This window comes from Dryobates pubescens, chromosome 4, assembly GCF_014839835.1.
Source record: "Dryobates pubescens isolate bDryPub1 chromosome 4, bDryPub1.pri, whole genome shotgun sequence".
NCBI lineage: Eukaryota > Metazoa > Chordata > Aves > Piciformes > Picidae > Dryobates > Dryobates pubescens.
The window spans coordinates 3,182,120-3,203,918 of record NC_071615.1 but is presented as its reverse complement, the minus strand read 5'-3'; the positions used below and the strand labels follow the sequence as shown (position 1 = coordinate 3,203,918).

The following is a 21,799-nucleotide window of genomic DNA, read 5'->3' as shown; positions in this document are numbered from 1 at the left end:
CTTTGGGGGGAAAGAAATTGTTCTTCATGTCCAACTTAAACTTCCCCTGGTGCAACTTGAGACCTCTTGGCTTTTAACATGGGAGAAGAGTCTGCTTCTCACATGGCTCCAACCTTCTTTCAGGGAGTTTGAGAGCCAGGAGGTCTCCCCCAAGCCTCCTCTTCTCCAGGCTAAGCAGCTTCAATTTCCTTGCTCCTCACAAGACTGTTCTCCAGACCCTTCACCAGCTTTGCTGCTTTTCACTGGACTGCCTCCATCACCTCAAATAGCTTTTTGGAGTGAGGGGCCCAAAACTGAACCCAGTATTCAAGCTGTGGCTTTACCAGTGCTGTATCCAGGGGGCCACACTATTCCTGATGCAATACAGGATGCTATTGGCCTTCTTGGCCACCTGGGCACATGCTGGCTCATGTTCAGCTGGCTGTCAACCAGCAGCTCCAGGTCCTTTTCCACCAGGCAGCTTCCTAGCCACTTCTCAACAAGCCTGTAGCATCACATGGGGTTGTTGTGACTCAGGTGCAGAACCCATCCCTTGGCCTTGTTGACCCTCATCCCCTTGGCTTCCTGCACTCCCCAAGAGTTTCATACAATGCCTCAAGGTTTGTCAGGCACCTGAAAGGTCTTTCCTTCCTCTCACCTCCACAGCAGCAACAACTAATAAAACCTGACTCTGCTGGAAGGAGAACAACAACCCCACTACAGGAGCTTTCTGGAGCCCACCCTAACCTGACCTCTCTGAGCCAAAGGAATCATCAGTGCCTCACTCCAGCAGCAGGACTCCTCAGCGTTCCACCAGCCTCCAGGAAAGCAAGGTAAGGCTCTGCATAGCAAGAAGCTGTGGCAAGGCAGCCTCAGGGTGTTAGCCAGTTCATGGAGCTGAACAAATCCTTCCTCACAATCCAGCAAATGCCACTGGGATGCACCAGCTTGTGCTGGGAGCTGTGGGAGAGGCAGGAAAAGGAAAAGCTGTGGTTTGGGTGAGGGATGCTCTGTGGTCCATGCTGTTGGATGTCAGTGTGCAAGGGGAGATTTCAGGATGGGGTTTGTGTGGGGGGGATGTCCTTCCTGCCGTGGAGACTGGGGTGCCTGGGCCAGCTTTGTCCCTGCAGATGTAGAGCACCGTGCCTGGCAGGTTCTCGTGGCTGTCAAAGTGGGTCAAGCAGAAACCCAAGGAGCAGCCAAGCTCACCAACCTCGAGCCAGCTACATCAAAGCTGAATTATTCAGGGCCAGCTTAAAAAATTGAAGAGCCCAGCAAAACTCAGGGAGAGCCCAGCTCGAGGGACCACCCCTCCATGCCCCATTGGGCAGAGGTGGCTCAGCCTGCCTGTGCTCAGGGGGCACCTTGGGCATCTTGAGAAGGTGAACAGTGCCATTTGGGTCCAATACTGCCCTTGGGGATTGGGAAAGCAGAGGGAAAGAACTTGGAGAAGATCATTCCAATGGATTCGTCTCCCTGTGGTTCCCTCATAGCCCTCCAAGCCGTAGCACGTACCCCAGCATGCTGCCATTGCACCCACAGCAGAACTGGCAGACAGGGAGCCCCCTTGCTCCCCAACCTGGGGATCAAGAGGTGGTGTGATTTTAGACAGGGCTGTGAAAATCAGTTGCTCTTCAGTGTGAGGTGTTTGGCTGCAGCATCTCCCTCTGCTCAGAGAACACCAAGCACATTTGAGATCTGAGCTGTTCCTCATGTTCCCCTGAGTTCAGCTGGTTTAAAAAGACACACACACCCCCAACAGCCCCATCCCTTTGGGATGAGGAAGATCAGCTGATGGGGAGAATCCCTGTGGAAGGAGCTGGCTAACGCTGCCTGCTGAGCGCCAAAGCAGCAGAGCTTCGCTGGCAAGCTGTGAGAAGGCAATTGCACAGATGCTGCAGCTTCTCCTGCTCCCTTGGCACAGCAATCCCACCCTCTAGGTGCCAAGCAGCAGCAGGCACTGTCAGGGGACCCCCTCCAGAGTAACCCCTTTCCCATACAACTTCAGGGTCCCTGGCAGGGCATGACAGTCCTTGGCATAGGGCTAAGGGGCATACCCCAAGAGAAGTGAGGTGCTTGGAGATGGTTTCAGTGGCACTGTCAAATTCAGGCTGAACAGGCAGCTCAAAAAGTGCCCCTTGCAGCAGTGCATGGAGCTGTGCAGGTGCTCAGTCCAGGGAGCAGCAGAGGAAGCTGAGCCCCTGGCTCAGGGCAGAGCTCGGCACAGAGCCTGGTTTGCTCTGAGCCAAACTCAGACCAGCTCAGCCAAGGAGAAGAGATGGAAATTTCCACCTGGCCTGTCCTCCTCCCTGCAATGGATTTGCAGGGGACCCTTGGCCCAGCCCTGCTTCCAGCAGGAGGTGGTTGAAGAGGTACAGCCACTCTGGGCTCTGATTTCCTCTGGCGTGAGTGGCTGCATCCCACCGGCCCCATGCTGCTCGCTACAACCCAGTGGTTATCGACTGCCAGGAGATTGTCATTCACAGCCCAGTGCCTTGCAGCCAGGGTGTGTGAGCAGGGATGCTGCTGGGAAGGCAGACTGAGGGAGTTGGGGCTGTTCAGTCTGGAGAAGAGAAGGCTCTGAGGAGACCTAATTGTGTCCTTCCAGTCCCTTAAGGGAGGGACGTTTTAGGGTGTCAGGAAGTGATAGGACTGGGGGGAATAGAACAAAACTAGAAATGGGTAGATCCAGATTGGATGTTTGGAAGAAGTTCTTCCCCATGAGGCTGGTGAGACACTGGCACAGGTTGCCCAGGGAGGTGGTGGAAGCCTCATCCCTGGAGGTTTTTAAAGCCAGGCTGGATGTGGCTCTGGGCAGCTTAATCTGGGGTGAGGTGTCCCTGCCCATAGCAGTGGGGTTGCAATTAGATGATCCTTGAGGTCCCTTCCAACCCTGGCAATTCTATGATTCTCCTCCTTCCCACTGCTGACATCCTCCTCTGCTCTGCAAGGCCTGGCTCCCCAGGACCCTCAGCCCAGCTCAGTGGGAGCTGGCTTTGCTCCTTCTGCAAGAAAACCCTCTTGCATCATTTTGATTGTCCCTTTGTACTTGGCATAGTGAGGCTGCTGCTTGAGTTTTGGGTCCCTCGCTTCAAGGAGGGCATTGAGGTGCTGGAGTGGGTCCAGAGAAAGGCAACAAAGTTGGTGAAGGGTCTAGAGAACAAGTTTTTTGAGTTGCAGCTGAGGGAACTGGAGTTGTTTAGCCTGGAAAAAAGGAGGCTGAAAGGAGGTTGGAGCCAGGTAGGAGTCCGTCTCTTCTCCTGAGGAACAAGTGATAGGACAAGAGGAAGGTAGCTTCAAGCTGCACCAGAGGAAGTTTAGGTTGGACATTAGGATCAATTGTTTTTCCCCCAAAATGATTGTCAAGCCCTGGAACAGGCTGCCCAGGGCAGTGTTGAAGTCCCTGCTCCTGGAGGGATTGTAGAGCCGTATACATCATGTTGAGGGAGGTTGTTTAGTGGTGGACTTGTTAGAAGTGTTGGCTTAGTGGTTGGACTAAGTGATCTGGAAGGCCTCTTCCAACCCAAAGGATTCTATGATTCTCAAAATCTCTGTGATGTTGCCTGCAGCCTTGGCCAGCTCACCCAGCTCAGGAAGGGTGGGCAAAGATGGTGTCCCTGTCCTTGTCTGTCCCTTCAGGCAGTGTCCTGCCTCGAGCACCTTCCTCAGGGATATGCATCCACTCCCTGGACAGATATCCCCACTGCCCCATGCTGCTGCTTGTTTTCCTCCCTCCCCTGGTTATGCTGGGGAGCAGAGCCTTCCCTCTTGCTTCTCTAAAATGCTGAGGGATTGCTGCACCCTGCTAGCCAGAGCTTCCTTCCTTCCATCCATCCATCCATCCATCCATCCATCCATCCATCCTTCTGACCATCCATTTATTCTTCAGTTGTTCCTTCCTCCTTCCTCCTTCCATCCATCCATGGGACAGCTCCTGCTGACCCCATCGGTCCTTCTGATGCCAAAAGCATTTGCAGGGTATAATCTCTCCCTGCAATGCTCGTGTCCTAAATGCAAGTCCCTAATTAATTTCTCCTTGCAATTAGCTCCAGGCGCCCCAAATCCCCCTGAAGTACCTATAGGCAGTACCTACAGGCAGGGGGATGATCGTTCTGTGTTGGTTGGACTAACCCTTCCCGCGGCCCCCGGGGCTAACCCAGCCCCCTCCACCGAGCCGGGGCTGGTGGAGTGAGAGGATGCTCGGAACGCCCCGGGGTTGGCGGGGAGGGAGGACCGGGAGGGAGCTCGGGAGGAGGGGAAGCGGGAGGAGGCGGGGGGACGGGAGGCAGAGCCGAGATCGCCTCCGCTGCTCGCCGGCAGCCGCCGCACTCAGCTCCGTGCCCACCCCCCTATCCCCCCCCCCGCCCCCCAATCCCGCTCCCCGGGCATGGCGGGGCCGGGGGCTGGCGGCCGGCGGGGCTGAGCGGGGCGGAGCGGGCGCAGCGCCGGGGCCGGTGCCGCAGAGCAGCCGCCGCGGAGGGAGGTAAGAACCGCCGCGACCTGTTGTTGGACACGGATGGGAGCGGGGAGACGCCTCCCCTCCAGCCCCCCCTGCCCTCCCCGGCTCCGAGCATCCTTCCCGCGGGCGCGGCCGGGGGCCGGGCTCCCTCCCCGCTGCATCCAGCGAGGAGCCCGGGGACCGGGGGTGTTGAATTCCCCCCGTTTATTGCAACTTCGCTGCTTGCAAGATGTCGGGTACCCTTTTGCCGGGGGGGAAATCGTTTCTCTGCCCTGACAGGGTGGCGGGGCTCCTGCGCTGCTTGGGGATCTGCAGTGCACGGGGAGGCTGCACTGCCTGGGGGCCCTTAGGAACTTGGGGTTCCCCTGCAGGTGCCCTGTCCCCGTGTGAGACTCCCCACACTAGCTCTGATGGAGGGATCTCTTCCTCTTTCTTACGGCTTCAACTTGCACTGGAGGAGGTTTGCATTGGAGATTAGGAACAATTTCTTCACCCAAAGGGGTACTGAGCACTGGAACAGACTGCCCAGGGAAGTGGTGGAGTCACCATCCCTGGAGGTGTTCAAAAGACGTTTAGATGCAGGGCTGAGGGACATGGGCTAACAGTTGTGTACAGGGAGATGCTAGGTTATGGTTGGACTCAACGATCTTAAGGTCTTTTCCAATCAGGTGATTCTGTGGTTCTCTCCCACCCTGGGACCCAAATCCCCCCTTGTGTGGAGGGGTGTCTAGTCCAAAGGGAGGGCATAATTTGATTGACCCTGGCACAGGGATGCTGGAGCAAGGGCTGGTCCAGCACCCAGGCTGTGCAGAGCATCCCAGGGGCCCCAAGGAGTCTGGGGTGCAGCGAGTGTGGGGTATCTCCAGCCAGTTTATACTGTCTGTTTAAACTTGTCTAATCTCACCTCCCTGGGGCTTGCAGCTGTTTTTTGAAACCCTCCATGGCAAGCCATGGCATCTGCTTCCCCCCAAATGCAGAGTGTACTAACCATCATAAACACAGGCTGCCCAAAACTAGTTGAGGGGTTAGAGTGAGAGGAAACAGCCTCAAGCTGCACCACAGGAGGTTTAGGTTGCACATGAGGAACAATTTCTTCCCCACAAATGCCAAGCTGTGGAACAGGTTGCCCAGGGCAGTGAGTGGAGTCTTCAGCCCTGGAGGGATTAAGCTGTGCAGATGTGGTGCTGAGGGACATGGTCAGTGCTGAGTTAATGCTAGGACCTGATGATCTTAAAGGTCTTTTCCAACTTAAACGATTTTGTGATTCCATCTTCTCCAGCTGGGATCTCTGCTGTGGAAAAGCCCTGCAACAGGCTTTCCCAGCATCCCAGAAGGTGCTTCCACGCTGGGTTTGATTGCCTGGGGGTAGCATCAGGAGCGAGGCAGTGCTCAGTGAAGAGGATCACATCCAGTTCCCCTACAAGCAATGGGATGGAGCAGTGTCCCTAGCCAAAATATGCCCCACTGGGTTGTCCTGCCTGCGGTGCTCTGGGCTGGGGGTCTTGGGACCCATCCCAGCATGGTGTAGGGTGGGGACCCCAGCCTGGCCGTGTCCAGGCCTCTGCACAGCCTGGAGGCCGTGGCAGGTCTGCTCTGTTTCCACCAGTCCCTGCAGCAAGCAGGGGCTTAGGCTCCATGTTTGCACTCTCAGACTCTGTGGCCACCATATCTGCCGCCCACCCCAGGGCCCCCCCAGCATCCAGCCCATCCTGGCAGCCAGAGAGATGCTGGAAAATCTCTGCTCCTGCAAACGCCACTCCTGGCAGGGAAACCAGACAAATCACTGCCATTGATTTTTTGCTCCCTTGCCTGCCTCACCCTGCTGCCTTGGAGGAGGGTTTCTTATGCCCCCCACCCCCCAGCCAGATGGGTGGTCTGCAGGTGGTGGGCACAGAGCCCCGCTGGCATCTACTGACTGCCACCGGTAATACAGAGCAGACCTATCCTGCCCCAGCCTGGGTTGAGCTGTCCCCAGAAGAGATTGGGGTGGCTCTGAGGAGGGTCACTGGAGGGTGCTCAGATGTTTGAGGAGCTCATTTTGGGATGCATGTGGTGCTAACTCTCATGGGTAGCTGCTGAGCACCTTCCTGTGTGCCACGGTGCCTGGAAGACCTTAAAAGTCTGAGTGCATCCTGTCCCCTCCCTGAAAAGGCTGCAGGAGCGTTGTCAGCCCAGGCTTGGTGGCTCTGCCCCAGCCCTGAGCAGCAGAGATGCTGAGAGAGGCCATAAATCAGAGCAGGCGTGTGCTGCCTGCTGAGAGCGAGGGCTTCCCGAGGCAGCTGGGATCTTCCCCAGCAGCTGCCCACCCTGGGTGGCTTTCAGCCCTTCATTGCTCTAATTGCTTCTGGAAATCACAGTGGTGTTTGGAGGTGCCATCATCCCAGTGAGGTGCTGAGCTGAGCTGGGGTGAGTGCTGTGCCTCGTGGTGGCTCAGGCAGACTACCCTCCCCAGATTGCTGCTCAGCACCTCGAGTCCAAGGGACCCTGCTGCCAGCAGGGAGAGCATCTTCCCAGGTGGAAAAAGCACAGGAGGGGACTGGGACATCTACCTTAGAAGGAAAGGCTGAGAAAGCTGGGGCTGGTTAGCCTGGAGGAGAGGAGACTGGGCGGGGGGAGGATCTTCTCAGTGCTGATCAACAGCCAGAATAAGCAGCAGGAGGATGGAGCCAGGCTCTTTGTAGTGGTGTCCAGTGACAAGGGGCAATGGGCACAAGCTGGAACGCAGGAGGGCCCAGGTAAACCTAAGGAAGATTCCTCACTTTGAGGGTGACAGAGCACTGGAACAGGTTGCCCAGAGAGGTTGTCAAGCATCCATCTCCATTCCAAACCTACCTTGATGTGCTCCTGGGTGATCTCCTCTGGATGACCCTGCTCTAGCAGGGGGGTTGGACTGCATGACTTTTGGAGGTCCTTTCCAGCCCCCACATTTCTGTGACTCTGTGAACATGGCAGGGGGAAGGCTCTGAGCTGCCTGTGTGCTTGTGGACCCCTGGCCGTACCTGGGGGACGATCCCCAGGAGGGAACACAGGAGCTGTGCCCTGCCTGTGTGTCCCAGGGGTGTCCCCCTCTCCCTCCCAGGTCGGCCACGATGGGCTCGGTGGGAGCTGAGCGCTTCAAGGAGCTGAGCCCGGTGGGGACCCCAGAGGGCAATGTGGTGATGAGCTTCAGCTTCGACAGCTACCAGCTGGAGGAGGACGAGCTGCAGCGGGGCAGCCAGGCCAAGGGTGTCCTCACCTTCATGGAGCCAGGTGAGGGCAGGCACAGCCCCAGCCCACAGCCAGGTTCCCTGCTGGTTTCCCACTCTGTTTTAGGAGCTTCCTGAGATGAGTTTCATGGCCACAAATGGCCTGAAATGACCTTAAATTGCCTTTTTTGGGGACCTATTTGTGCCCATGTGAGCCACCACAGCATCCATGGTGGTGGGCTCTGCAGGTTGCAAAGGAGTTGAGGGTCCATGCCCTGAATCTCACCCCCAGCCTGCAGCTCTTTCCCACAAAGGGCTCAGGAATGCTCCTGGGATTTACCCCAGCCCTGAGCTACATCCTGGGGCAGCCTTGCTCAACTCCAGCCTCCCCTCAACCTCTCCTGCACCCTGACTTTGGCTGTTTGGTTGTTCAACTGCAACTAAAACTCATCAGCCCCCAAAGCTCTGGGTGTTTTCCTGCCTCTTGGGTCTCTCTTTGGGATGCCTTTATCTAGGGAGGGTGTTACTCAGGGCTGGGGTTATTTATTTGTGAGACTGTAGGATACTGAGCCACTTGCTGTGGGTGGAACACCTCCCTCATGTACCATAAAAGATAAGGAAGCACCATTCATCTCCCTAAGGCTGGCCTCTGCTGCAGGTCCCATGGGTGCAGCAGTGCCACTCTCACGTCTTTTTCTCTTTCTTTCCTCTCCTGGGGCAGTTTCTGAGGATCCTGAGCCCCAAGATCGATACCATGGGATCTACTTTGCCATGCTGCTGGCTGGGGTGGGATTTCTCCTGCCATACAACAGCTTCATCACTGATGTGGACTACCTGCACCATAAATACCCAGGTAGCTCTCCAGCAGTTACAGCATCCCAGACACCCCAAAGCTGGGGGACAGCTTGGCCCCAGTTCCAGAGCAGCTGGGCCCCTGCCACCCCACCCCATCACCTGCCTCTCTTCAAGGGACCTCCATTGTCTTTGACATGAGCCTCACCTACATCCTGGTGGCTTTGGTGGCCGTCATCCTCAACAACGCGCTGGTGGAGCTGCTGAGTTTGCACACCCGGATCTCCGTGGGTGAGTGGAGGTCCCCCTGCCCCTCAGCAGTGCCAGCCCCTGCCTTCCCACCACCACCTGCCTCCATTTCCCACTTGCAGGCTACCTCTTTGCCCTGGGGCCCCTGCTCTTTGTCAGCATCTGCGATGTGTGGCTGGAGCTCTTCAGCCGCAGACAAGCCTATGCCATCAACCTGGTGGCCGTCGGGGTGGTGGCCTTTGGCTGCACAGGTATGTGAGACAGCTGCTGGCACTCTGGCAAGCACAGCCCACCACACAGGGGCTGGGAAAACAGCCCCATCCCCAAGAGCCTTGGGGTCCTGGGACAATTCGTTGCTCTGATCACTATAAGCTGCCCCTCACAACCCTGCTCCATCCCTTCCACCTACGTCTGGGCACTGCATGGCTGGACAAGGGCACCAGCACCGAGCTGTGCATTTGCCCCAGACACCACCCATCAGGGCCACCACGATGGCTTTGCTATGTGGGCTACCATGATGGCTTCTCAAGTCTCTGCTCCTGGTGGCCACTCTTGGCGGGAGTAGCCATAGCAGGGCAAAGAGCTTTTGGGGCAGGGCAGCCTCATGTGCTGCAGCAGCAGCTCATGAAGGGCACAGCTCCCAGATGGCACAGCATGGGGGGGGGGGGGGGTGTCCTCCAGGCTCTCTTCCCCTTCCCTGGTGTTTCACCTGCAGCAATAATTCCTCCTTCTCCCCCTGGCACATGCTCCTGAAGTGCAGCAATCCAGCTTCTACGGCTACACAGGGCTGCTGCCCAAGCGCTACACCCAGGGAGTGATGACAGGAGAGAGTAAGTACCTGTGGCAGCGCCCAGCCACGTGGGCTTGCATGGGGCAGGGAGGGGGTCACTCCTTCACCTCCCCCTGGGGGCCCAGTGACTCACACCCAGAGCCCTGCTGTCCCCAGCACAGATCAGGGAGACCTCAGGGTGCTCCCCAGCAAAATGGTTTCTAAATCGCTTGCAACACTTGCTGCCAAGATGGGGTGGGGACGTCAGCCAGGAGCTGCCTTCATTGCCCCCAAACTGCTGCTAGTAGCTCCTCCATACCTGGAGGCACAGGGGACCCTGAGCTGCGGGGCTCAGCAGGACCCAGTCCCAGCAGCTCTCCCATGGCCCTCAGGCACCGCTGGGGTCATCATCTCGCTCAGCCGGATCTTCACCAAGCTGCTGCTGTCGGACGAGAAGGAGAACACGGTCATCTTCTTCTTCATCTCCATCGGCATGGAGCTGACCTGCTTCATCCTGCACCTGCTGGTGAAGCGCACTCGCTTCGTTCGCTACTACACAGCCTGCCCCCGCCAGGGCCTCCCCGAGGGGCGGGGGGCCGGCGACCCCGGGACCGGCTACCGCGTCCACCACGACGTCACTGCCGAGGACATCCGATTTGTAAGCCGAGGGCCAGGGCCTCCCCGCTGGCCCCCGTGGTGCCTCTCGCTGCTGGAGCTCAGCACTGGTGTCCCCTCTCTCCCCCCACCCAGGAGAGCCGGCAGCGAGGGCAGCCAAGCTCTCCCCGGGGCAGCCCAGGCGCCGAAGCTGAGCTGGCTGGCAGCGGCACCTACGTGCGCTTCGACGTCCCTCGGCCCAAGATCAAGAGGAGCTGGCCCAGCTTCAGAGGTGAGTGCTGGGCTTGGAGGGGCCAACCCTGCCAGCAGGGCAGCACTGAGCATCTTGCAGGCAGGAGCAGTTGCTGGCCCAGGGCTTTGGCGAAGGGTCAACCCTTCCTGCCTGTGCCCCAACCCATGGGGCAGTCCCATCTCTGGAAGCAAGGGAGGGCTGCAGGCTGGGGCTGAGCGGAGCCGCCTGTCCCCACCAGACATGCTGCTGCACCGCTACGTCGTGTCCCGCCTCATCTGGGCCTACATGCTCTCCATCGCCATGACCTACTTCATCACCCTGTGCCTCTTTCCTGGGCTGGAGTCGGAGATCCACAACTGCACCCTGGGGGAGTGGCTCCCCATCCTCATCATGGCCATCTTCAACCTCTCCGACTTTGTTGGCAAGGTAGGAGAAAGGCCAACACAGTGCAGGGTGGGCTTGGCTCCTTTTGTGTCCCCTTTCAAAGCCACCCTCCACCAAGGATAAGCTCTCCCCCCCTTGGTATCTTAACCAGTGTGAGGTTGCTCACTGGCATAGCCCAAGTTGGGCTCCTGCAGCAGTTGGTCCTCCCACCATCTCGCCTCCTCCTTGCTGCTCAGTGTCGAGCACCAAGGTGCCCTCCCCAGCCTTCTCAGCCACTCCAGGATGATCTCTGCTCCCTGCTGCAGATCCTGGCTGCCCTGCCCTACGACTGGAGAGGGACCCACCTCCTCATCTATTCCTGTGTCCGTGTGGTCTTCATCCCCCTCTTCATCATGTGTGTCTACCCCAACGGGAAGCCCACCTTCGGCCACCCCGCCTGGCCCTGCATCTTCTCCCTCCTCATGGGCATCACCAACGGCTACTTTGGCAGCGTGCCCATGATCCTGGCTGCTGGCAAAGTGAGCCCTGAGCAGCGGGAGCTGGCAGGTAAGACTGAGCCCTCCCTGGGAATCCCGTGCTGGGTGGCCAGAGCAGCCTGACACCCCGTGTCCCTTCCCCCAGGGAACACCATGACTGTGTCCTACATGACAGGCTTGACGCTGGGCTCCGCCGTGGCCTATTTTGCCTACAGCCTCACCAGTACGTCCCACAGCAGCTGTTTCTACACCGAAATCTCCAACGGCTCCTTCACGTCAGGGTACTGAGACCTGGGGTGGGGTGATGGGGACAAGATGGGACCTGCTTCCCACTCTGGTTCCCCACCGCCCCTCTTGGCCCACATCCCTCCTAGAGGAGGGAGCCTGGAGCCAGAAAGCTGTCCTGGGGTGGACAGGGACCGGCACTGTGTTGGCATAGGGCTGTGGCATCTCAACACAGCCCATGCTGCCCAGGCAGATGCTGCGCAGGGATGCTTCTCTTGGTGCCATTCCTCCCCCATTGGGAGACGGCCCTGCTGCTCTTGGGGGGCTCCCCATAAGCCATGTGCAGCTGTTCAGTAGAGGCAGGGGGGGTCTTCTCCTCTGTGTGCCAAGCCATCGCCAGGAGCAAGAAAACACTGCCAAATCCCAAAGGGCAGAGGACCTGTGCTGGGGAGAAGGGTGGTGGAGGGGTAGTGAGGAAGAGCAAGAGAGGAAGGAAGCAGACCTTTGAAGGATGAGCCTCAGCTTTCACCAGCGGTGCTGTAGGTTTTCAGCAGGTCTGGCTTGAAATGATGATCTTCCCCAAATATGCCAAAAAAGACCCAACTCACTTTTGCTGATTGGAAAAAAGTCTCTTTTGCTTGTGTCTTGTTTTTACCCTGCCCCTGACTGCAAGTGAGGCAGGGTCTTGGCTTCCCCAACCTCACACTGTGGATCATCACAATGGGGCAGAGGGGAGAGGGGCTTTTGAGGCCACAGCAGGGCAGATGCCTCCCATAGATCACTGCTGGGCTTCAGAATTTATTGCAAGGGACATAAATGAGGCTGATGCCACATGAAATGTCCTTGCAGTGCTGCTTGGCTTATGGCATGGGCCTGGCACTGAAAGCACTTGGCTGCTGGCACCAGGCTAGGCTGGCAAATACACACAAGGTGATGCCTGCTGATTGTCCTGTGGGGTTTTGGGGTGTTCCTTGTCCTGCTCCCCATCTCCAGAGTCCCCACTGTCACCTGAGATGGCTGGACTTGTCACCAGGTCCCATCAAACCCCTGCCAGCCTGCAAACTGCTGCTCAAGTGCAACACTTCTGCGGGCAGCAAGCGGGAGAGGGATTGGGCTGAGCGGAGCAGAAATCAGCTCAAGAATGTGCCAACAGCAGAGGCTGCTGCTGGTTGGGACTGGCTGCACCTCACTGTGCCAGGAGATGGTGGGTGCCACTTCCCAAGGGAAAAAAGCCTAAGGGCTGGAGGTGATGGGAGCAGGAAGCAGCAGGCACCAAGGCTTGGCAATCCTGAGCTGGCTCCACCAGCACCAGCGAGCCTCACCCTGCTGAGCTCCCAGCTGGTTGAACTGCAGCTCACACCCAAAGGAGTAAACCCAGCATTTCACCCTCAACACAACATCCATGCAGGATTCAAGGAGCTGCCGCGAGTGTGGTCCCAGGGACAGACTTGCACCTTCTACCCCCCCATGCCCCAGTGAGCAGAGGCCTCTGCTCCAGGAGGAGCACCCATCATCCATCTCATCCATCAGTGCCACCCCACAAAGGGACCGTCAGAGAGATGAGGTCTCCCCGAAGAGCCACACAGAGCCTGGCTTGGCTCCCAAGCCACAAAGGGATCACTCAACCTGCTCTGGGAGGGGGTTTGGCCTAGATACACAATGCAGAATGAACCAGGTTGGAAAAGACCTTTGAGCTCATCGAGCCCAACCCATCACCCACCACCATCTGATCAACCAAACCATGGCACTGAGTGCCTCATCCAGGCTGGAAAAGACCTTTGAGCTCATCGAGCCCAACCCATCACCCACCACCATCTGATCAACCAAACCATGGCACTGAGAGCCTCATCCAGGCTGGAAAAGACCTTTGAGCTCATCGAGCCCAACCCATCACCCACCACCATCTGATCAACCAAACCAGGGCACTGAGTGCCTCATCCAGGCTCTTCAGCTCACCTCCAGAGCTCCCTTCCACACCCTCCACCCTTCTGTGATCCTGTTGCCACCAGGAGAAGGAGGGGAAATATAACCCCAGAAGTCACCACAGGTGAAGACAAAGAGGGGGTGGGGAGGAAAAGAAGAAGGACTTCATTGGGTTGCTTTTTTTTTTTTTTTTTCAATTAATGTTTTTTTTGTTTGTTTGTTTGTTTGGGTTTTTTTCTTTTTTTTTTTCCTTTTTTTTTCTTTTTTTTCTCTTTTTTTATGAAAAAAAATGATCACACAGAGTTCTCCAACAAACAGAAGAATGCCAAAAGAAGAAGAAGAAGAAAACAAAACAAAACAAAAAAAAACAACCAAACAATAAAACCAAACCAAAAGACAACAACAACAACAACAAAAATAAAAACAACCCAAACCAAAATTGGGGTTAAACAAAATGGAAACACACGCTCTCCCCCCCACCCCCCCCTCTCTCCCCCAGGGAAGGAAAAAACAAAACAAAACAAAACAAAACCAAAACAAAACAGAACAAAACAAACAAACAAACAAACAAAAAAAGAAAGACAAAAACCTGGCTCTCCTTTCCTCTCGATTGTCTGAAATATCCTTGTGTTCCATAGAAGGCAGTGGGTTTTAAGTGCTTTCTATTTAACATTTTTAGCATAAAATCTTTTCTCTTTCTTTCTTTCTCTCTCTCTCTCTCTCCATCTCTCAGTCTCTCTCTCTCTCTCTCTCTCTCTCTCCTCTTAAAATAAGCTCACACGAAATTTCGCTTCTAGAAGTACAGGACAGGACACTTTTGAGCGTGGGGGTGGGGAGGGAGGAAGGGGCTTGGAGGGAGGAGGGTTGGGGGGGGTGTGGGGGATGGGTGGGCGTGGGGGTGTGTGTATGTGGGGGGTGTGGGGTGTGTGCCTGTTCCCAGATCATTTACAATCACAATCCAACAGGAAATAAAAAATAAGGTTCTAAGAGTCAGACTGTGTGTTCCTCTCTGCCGGCCCTGTTTTGCCTTCTTTTGTGTTGTTTTGGGGGGGGGGGGTCTGCTGTTGTGGTGTTGCTGCTGTTTTGCTGTTGTGGTTTTGCTGTTGTTGCTGTTTTGGTGGTTTTGCTGTTCTGTCTCTGCTGTTTTGGTGGTTTTGCTGTTCTGTCTCTGCTGTTTTGGTGGTTTTGCTGTTCTGTCGCTGCTGTTTTTGTTGGTTTTGCTGTTTTCTCGCTGCTGTTTTGTTGGTTTTGCTGTTCTGTCGCTGCTGTTTTTGTTGGTTTTGCTGTTCTGTCGCTGCTGTTTTGCTGTTGCCGTTTTGCTGTTGCCATTTTGCTTTGCTGTTGCCGTTCTGTTGTTCACACACACACACACATATATATATATTTTTTTGTTTGTTTGTTTGTGGTATTTTGGTGGCTGTTTGTTGGATTTCTATTTGTGGTGGTTTGTCTCTTTTTCTTTCTTTTTTTTTTTTTTTTCCTTTTCCTCTCCTCCTTTTTTTCTGTATAATTTGATAATTTTTTTTTTCACAGTTTTAAAAAGTTTATATTTATATATATATATTTATATTTATATTTATAATTAAAAAGTTGAATCCTTTTTTTTTTTTTCCTCTCCTTTTTTTCTTTCCTCTTTTTTTTTTTTGTTTGTTTGTTTGGTGGTGGTTGGTTTGTTTGTTTTTTTTAAAGACTTATAATACAGGAAGGGGCTTCAAAGAGTCTTTTGGTACATTAAAACTGTACAGGCTTAGAACCGTTTGCTATCCGCTGGGGCCCCGAGGGCTGGAGATGATGGTAGGAGCTCAGCACCATGTGGTTCATTTGAAGGACGAGGGGTAGCTCTGCAAGGTGGGTGTCCCTCTCCCCTGAGCCCTGGCCTCCAGTCTCTGGTACTCAGCAGGTACCAGGGCGGATAGCTTCCGATCTGTCCTTGTCTCTCCCCACCGAAGCCTGGGGCCGTGGCTCCCGGCCGAGCCGGGCCCTGCTCCGCGTCCCAGCGAGCTGTAGTGCCAGTCGGTAGTTGCAAAGATCAGTGCGTCTCTTGGAGGTTTTTTTTTTGTGTGTTAAGTGCAAGGATGTTGCATCATTGCCTGGTTCTCCTCTGGTGTCCCCACCAGCCATGGGCAACCTTGGTGAGGCGGTGGTGGTGGTGGCGATGCCATGGCTTCGGTGTGCGCCCAGCGGGAGCGAGACAGCAGCAGGTCAGCTCCACGAGAGGGAGGGAAGGAGGGAGGAGGTGAAGGTGGTGGCTCTCCAGGAGCCACAGGGGTAGTTGGCTGGATGGAAGGAGTGAGCTAAATGGTCCCCTCCCTGAGCCCAAGGTGGCAGTGGGGCTCTGGCTGTGGAAATGCTGCAGGTGGGCACAGCCAAGCTTCACACTCTGTCCTCGCTCCCATCAAACGGTGGGTGAGGACTCCACAGCAGCTCCACAGCTCTGCTGCAGGCAAAGCATAGGGGGTTAAGCTGGGTGAGGAATGGCACAATCCAATGGCCTGTGGTCTCCTATGCTCCAAGCACTGAGCAGCAGTTTCTCCCAGTCATTTCCTGGCCCCTTTCACTGCACACTCCAAGTCCTTGCTTCCCTCACTCTGCCACAGGCTTGCTCCTCCAGTACCTTTCCAGGGCAGGAGTCACACAGAGTGACAGGGAGGTGGGCTCAGGCTGCTCATTTGAGGCAGTGGGAAGGCACCATCCTAGACTGGATGTTGACTCATCTTCCACCCAGCTCCTCCCAGCCCGGAGGACTACTTCTACCATCTCTGTGCTGGGGCCAGCTCTGCCCCTTTATGTTCCACACTCCCAGCTGGGGGTCTCCACGGAAAGGGAACCACAAAAAGCGCTGAGAGGATCGAGACGAGGCGCTGAGAGAGACTCATCTCCTTTCTCTTTCACCCTGTCCTTCCTAAAGGGTCATGCGAAACTAAGCAGGAAAGGGAATCTAAGGACGGAGAAGAAGGCTAGCAGGTAGCCTTCCATGTACAGGTGGCTTCCAAGGTACTGATGGGGGCAAATGACACAAAAGGGATCCCTCCTGCTGGGGGGGGGTCCCGCTGGTGAAATGATCACAAGACCCATGTGCTTTCCTGGACCAAAAGGAGGAAGGGGGAAGTCAGACAAACATTGCCTTGCTTGAAGCCACTTCCAGAAGAAGCCTCGGGGTTCGAGCGTCAGCACCCCACAACGGCATCTTCCTCAAGTCCTGTCTGTAAGTGCTTCTCCAACCCCTTTCTTCAGCCCTCCCCTTCCTCCTCGTGTCGCTCACGCTCTCCTCTCTGTAGTGTGACACAGAAGTGATGAGCATTGAAAGAAACAATCATGTCGTCTGAACAGGCACGTCCTCAGGCTTGTCCCGGCCCTTCCCCGGGGGTGGCACGCGTCCCCGGGGCCATCAGCAGATGACAGGGACCCCGTCCGTGTTGAAGATCATGCCCGTAGTGGGCTCATAGGTCCCTGCAAGGTAGTAGAGGTCCTCACTGTCTTGGTATTTCTTTGTCTTTAGCATCTGCTCGTACTGATCCAGACCGACGACAAGACACTTGTGTGAGATGGTCTGGACATCGTTCTCGTCCACGTGAGAGGACTGGTAGAGGGCTCGCTGCGTTACGGGAACAGAGGGAGGGAGAGGGAAACAAACAGAGCAATTAGGTCTCGATGCTTACAGCATCAGCTTCAATATGCAGCAAAAATGGCCACCACAGCTGGCCTGGGCTTGTGCTCACGCTTAGGCACAACTCCCAGCTCATCCCCCAGTGCCAGCCCAGGGCCCTGCAGCAGGCTCCCCTGGGAGGTTGTGGAGTCGTCCTTCTCTGAAGATTTTCAAGACCTATCTGGGTCTTGATACATTCCTGTGCAACCTATATATCTATATCTATGGTCCTGCTCTGGCAGGGAGGTTGGACTCAAAGGTCTCCAGAGGTCCCTTCCAGCCCCTAACATACTGGGACACAATCTGTCCCATGCACTGAACCTGAACCCTTGCTTCCACTCAGCTCCCTGCTGATGGGAATGCCACAGCTGCCAAGATAGGAATATGGAGACCAGGAGTTTTGTCATCCACACTTCAAAGATGTACATGGAAGGCTGGATGCTGGACACCAACCCTTTCTTCCTTCCAGCATCTGCAGCACTCCCTCCCAGAAACACCCATCCAAACTCCCAGGCACTGAAGACTCAGCAGCCGAGGCAAAGAGCAAAAGCCAGAGAAGCTTGGGAGGCATTTCTCCAGCAGCATTTGTTACAGAGTTCCCAGCATCCCCTCCTGTACCTCCCCCAAGCTCACCAACCTCCATAAAGTCCTTCCTCTGGTTGGATGCCTGCAAAGCTGTGGACAGACTCCTGCCTGATTTCTGATCCCAGCGCTGTGCCCAAGGGTGAGAGAAAAAAAGAGAAAGGTGGGTTTGGGAACAGAAGAGAGCAAGCAGTTTCTCAGCCCCCTCAGCAAAGGTGCCCTGCCTACCTTGCCTTCGTTGAGTTTCTTCCCAGGGTTGGTTTCTTCAGGGTGATAGAACCATTTGACTCTGACCACCATGTTGTTCCCCCAGGACTCCCACATGCTCTGGATGCGGCCGATGTAGGGCAGGTTGGGGCGGCCGGCCGAGAGGAAGACCGCGCAGTCTCCGATGCGGATGATCTCCTTGCCCCGGACAATGGCCTTGTAGAAGAGCTTCCTGGCCTTCCCTTTCATTCCTCGCCTCTGCCAAGAGAGGATTGCACAGGTGAGCAGCCAGGGGTCACCAGGCTCTGCCCCATCACTCCTTGCCTTGTCCTGCATCCCATCCTTTGCTGTCAGGACAGCCACGGCATCCATCGGCATTCCCACGGGGAACTGGGCAGGGGGATGCAGCCAACCCCAATCTCATCCCCAACTGGAGACCTCGGCCAGAGACACACCACGCCAACAGGATGATGAAGGGACTGGAGCACTGCCCTATGAGGAGAGGCTGAGGGCCCTGGGGCTTTTTAGTCTGGAGAAGAGAAGACTGAGAGGGGATTTAATCAATGTTTATAAATATCTGAGGGCTGGGGGGTCAAGAGGGAGGGGACAGGCTCTGCTCACTTGCACCCTCTGACAGGACAAGAGGCAATGGATGTAAACCACAGCACAGGAGGCTCCACCTCAACATGAGGAAGAACTTCTTTACTGTGAGAATCGCAGAGCACTGGAACAGGCTCCCCAGAAAGGTTGTGGAGTCTCCTTCTCTGGAGACTTTCAAGACCCACAGCTCCTGTGTGACCTGTGCTAGATTCTACGGTCCTGCTATGGCAGGGGGGTTGGACTTGATGATCTCCAAAGATCCCTTCCAACCCCTAACATCCTATGATCCTATGAACAGAGTTTCACCCCCTGCCAGGAGAAGGCAAAGGGCACAGGTGAAGAGGCACCACCAGGCAAAGGCCAGCGCCGAGCGCTACAGAGCGGTGGGAGAGGCGCCGCTTACCTGCGTGGGTTTCCCAAACCACTTCCAGAGCTGCCGTGCGGGGAGGAAGGCAGCGATCTTGGGCCGGTTCTCCACGGAGGGCAGGCGCTGGCGCTTGGCCAGCTCCTTGGTGGTGGGCAGGTGGATGCCCTCGCGCTTTTTGGGCCTGCTCTTGTTGCCGCTCTGCTGCGGCGCCGGCTGCTGCGGTGCCGGCTGCTGCGCCGGCTGCTTCTGGCTCTGGGGGTGGGAGGAGGCACGGGACTTCCCTGCCTGCTTGGTTTGCTTGGCTGGGAGGCTTTGCTGCACCGAGGAACTTGGCTGGGCCTCAGCTACTTCGTCGTCGGAGCTACAGGAGGAGTCTTCATCTGTAGTAGAGGAAGAAGAGGAGCTGGAGCTTGATGAAGAAGAGGTTGATGAGGCTGAGGAAGAGGAAGAAGAGGAGGAGGAGGAAGAGGAGCTGCTGCTAGAAGAGGAGGAGGATGATGAGTTGGAGGAAGAGAGAGGGGTGGATGCTCTCGAGCTGGCTGAGCTGCTGTCCTGAGCTTCCCCTCGGTTCTTCTCAGCCTCCTCTTCTCCTTCTGACTCGGAGCTGCTGTCACTGCTGTTGCTTTCGGACTCCTCCACGGCTGCTGGAGCCGCTGCCTTTTCTTCCTGGTCCTTCGAAGCAGTGAGGGTCTCCACTGAGCCATCAAACTTTCCTCCAAAGCTAGCAGGGGAAGGGTCTCCCTCAGCTGCTTTGGCTCGGGAAGATTTCTGCTTTCCCTCTGCACCCACTGCAGGGGAATAGCCCAGCCCCAGCAGACTCTTGCCATCCCTGCGACTGGTCAGGTTCGAGTCCTCCAACATCCTCATTGCCTCCTTCATTTTCTTTGTCTTTGGAGACATCACACCCTCGTGGTCCAGCTTGATGAGGATTTCGCTGTCATGCTTCCTCTGAGCCTTGACCATGGTGCCAAACTCCTGTGTCTCCTCCGTGGGCCGCCCTTTCTTGGCCTTGGCTTTCGACACCACAGCATCGCTGGAGCCAAAGGCTGCCAGTGTCCCTGGGAGGTCACCATAGGCTTCTGTGCCAAGGATGCTGCTGAACACAGCAGGCTGGTAGGTGGGTTGTGGGGGATTATGCAACTTAGTGGTAATCTTCATTTTGCTGGCTTTTGACCTCTTTTCCTCTGGTGGGGCAGGAGAGCCTCCAGTTGACAGTGGTTGTGATTTTCGTGAGCCCTTCATGCTTGGCTTGCCCAAGCAGGCTGGCTTCTCCGTGACTGAAGAGCTAACAGGTGAAGACTCAACTTGATCCTTCTCTTCTGGCAAAGCAGCCTCTTCTGCAGAGGGGAGAAAACACAAAGGCATGATGGTATACATCCAGGTGGGCTTTATTACCTCAGACACAGACACCAGTGTTGAGCTGTCTCTAGGGGTGGCTTGTTCTAGACTGCTTAGGTACCCTCAAAGAGGCAGAGGCCTTCACTGAACAGCCTGGCCTGGCACCAGTGCCTGTGAGCAGCTGATGGGCAATGCCCAGCAATGCTGCTTCAACTGCAAGGGAACCAAACTGCACATTTCCTGCATCTTTTGGGCATACTGATGACTGCTGAGATGCTCAGCTGAACAAGAGACCCTGCTCTGCAGTCTTGACTGAGAGAAGAAGGCTCTTGTAACACAGGACAGCTTCTGTAGCATACTTCAATCCCCACAAGCTTCTGAGGCAGCCTCTTGTAAGCTGTAGCCACAGCAGAGCAAGCTGATGCATCTGCACTTCCTCCTCCAAATCCTGCCCCAAGCAAGAGCTCTTACATGGTGAGAGCAGGAGGGGACTGAACAGGGAAGTCCAGGTTTGGCAGTGGTGACAACCTACCAGCTTTTGCCTTGACACTTGGTTTTCTCCCTCGCCCTTTGCCCTTTGCCACAGGCTCCTCTGACCCCAGTGCAGCTCCTCCCTCTTTTCCTTCTCCAGTGTCCTTGCTGGATTTACGGCTACGGCGCTTAGTGCTGGGCACCAGGAGGGCTGGGGAAGGCTCAGCACCTAGAACAGGTGAAAGAGAGGGTCAAATGCAGTCAAGTAAGACACACAACAGAGATGGGATATGGGGAATGTGTCCCTAGCAATTCTGCAACGAGGACTGGGCCATTTCCCTGTGGGCTGTATCCCACCCCAGCTCTGCACATCCATAATTGATGGTGCAGGACCTTTTGACTGAAAGCCTGCAAATGCACCCCAACATTTCAGAGGCAGGTGGCCTAAAACTCTTTGGTTTTCACAGTGGGAAGTGTCATGCAAAGCAAGACTCACACTGGATCTTGTAGTCAGGTGGGAGAAGCCGGATGTGAGACAGTGGGATACGGCCTGTGTCCCCATCATCAAACTCTACTGTGATGAGATCACCATCTTCCTCCAGATCCAGAGCTCCTGTGGGTTTGGGGGAGCAGAAGATGGGATTAGGGACAAACACCAGAATACAAACCCCTTGTCAGAGAAGTGGGGACCTGGGGGAAGACAGGGCTCTGCACCATTCTGCTCACACCTTTCCTAGGATGCGCAGGGAGAGCACAGAAGGCTTGCTCTGCAGCAGTGTCCCTGGCAAGACCAAACCACTGCACCTAGTGTAAAATCTCCCAGCCAGCAGAACTGCTCCAAGAACATAACCACCATTCCAATCTGACTTCCCACCTCTTTCCCCTGTTTACCTCTACCCTTGCCAAAATCCACTTCTCTGTTTTCACCACAGTATCTTTTTGACCTGCATTTGGTAACTGCTCTCAGCCACCACAAGCTGCTGCTTTTCACCTTCTCTCCAAGAGCAGTAAGCTGTGTTCCAACCCTCTCTTCTTGCAGCAGCATCCCTGAGCTACAACTCATAAATAATTCTCTCCTTACACACGTGCAGTGCAACCCAGAGCAAGACCAGACACAGTAGAACTGTCCAGGGCTCTTAAATGGGACCAGGCTGATGTGTCAGAGGCAAAGCTGTGAGTGTGCAGGTGGTTTAGAAACCACCACAACCACAGCAAGCTTTGATACCTGGAGTTAATTCTGGGTTTTTTTGAAGTGTGTTGAATTTCCCTACTATTTTAAGCTCCTAATTGGCTCAGACTT

The 21,799-nt window shown here is 55.5% G+C and overlaps 2 protein-coding genes across 6 annotated transcripts in view; one reads left to right on the top strand and one right to left on the bottom strand.

Annotated features, from left to right (window-relative positions):
• The first annotated feature begins 780 nt into the window (after positions 1–780).
• On the top strand, positions 781–12,218 carry SLC29A4 (solute carrier family 29 member 4). 3 transcript variants are annotated; one of them, XM_054180324.1, is made up of 11 exons: positions 781–812; positions 7,518–7,687; positions 8,345–8,476; positions 8,593–8,706; positions 8,787–8,915; positions 9,420–9,494; positions 9,826–10,091; positions 10,184–10,319; positions 10,519–10,706; positions 10,970–11,210; positions 11,286–12,218. In XM_054180324.1, exons 2-11 carry the CDS (start codon positions 7,528–7,530, stop codon positions 11,426–11,428), a joined length of 1,584 nt encoding a protein of 527 aa, XP_054036299.1. In that variant the 5' UTR covers positions 781–812; positions 7,518–7,527; the 3' UTR covers positions 11,429–12,218. The 3 variants fall into 3 exon arrangements, with proteins under 3 accessions (XP_054036299.1, XP_054036301.1, XP_054036298.1); XM_054180326.1 differs by lacking the exon at positions 781–812 and adding an exon at positions 4,370–4,462 and having other exon boundaries at positions 10,187–10,319; XM_054180323.1 differs by lacking the exon at positions 781–812 and adding an exon at positions 4,370–4,462.
• A 2,740-nt stretch (positions 12,219–14,958) lies between these two features.
• The window catches only part of TNRC18 (trinucleotide repeat containing 18), a 59,329-nt gene continuing 52,488 nt past the window's right edge, over positions 14,959–21,799 (bottom strand). For all 3 annotated transcript variants that reach the window (XM_054180320.1, XM_054180321.1, XM_054180322.1), the window contains 6 exons: positions 20,996–21,112; positions 20,561–20,728; positions 18,727–20,027; positions 17,745–17,981; positions 17,572–17,646; positions 14,959–16,883 (listed from right to left, as the gene is read on the bottom strand). In XM_054180320.1, coding sequence (XP_054036295.1) covers positions 16,677–16,883; positions 17,572–17,646; positions 17,745–17,981; positions 18,727–20,027; positions 20,561–20,728; positions 20,996–21,112 — 2,105 coding nt within the window. In that variant the 3' untranslated portion in view covers positions 14,959–16,676. The remainder of the gene's footprint in view (positions 16,884–17,571; positions 17,647–17,744; positions 17,982–18,726; positions 20,028–20,560; positions 20,729–20,995; positions 21,113–21,799) is intronic.

Coding starts and splice junctions, on each gene's coding strand:
- SLC29A4 (XM_054180324.1), top strand. CDS start 7,528: ATGGGCTCGGTGGGAGCTGAGCGCTTCAAGGAGCTGAGCCCGGTGGGG. Junction 8,707..8,786: donor GCACACCCGGATCTCCGTGG/GTGAGTGGAGGT, acceptor TCCCACTTGCAG/GCTACCTCTTTGCCCTGGGG. Junction 9,495..9,825: donor GGGAGTGATGACAGGAGAGA/GTAAGTACCTGT, acceptor CATGGCCCTCAG/GCACCGCTGGGGTCATCATC.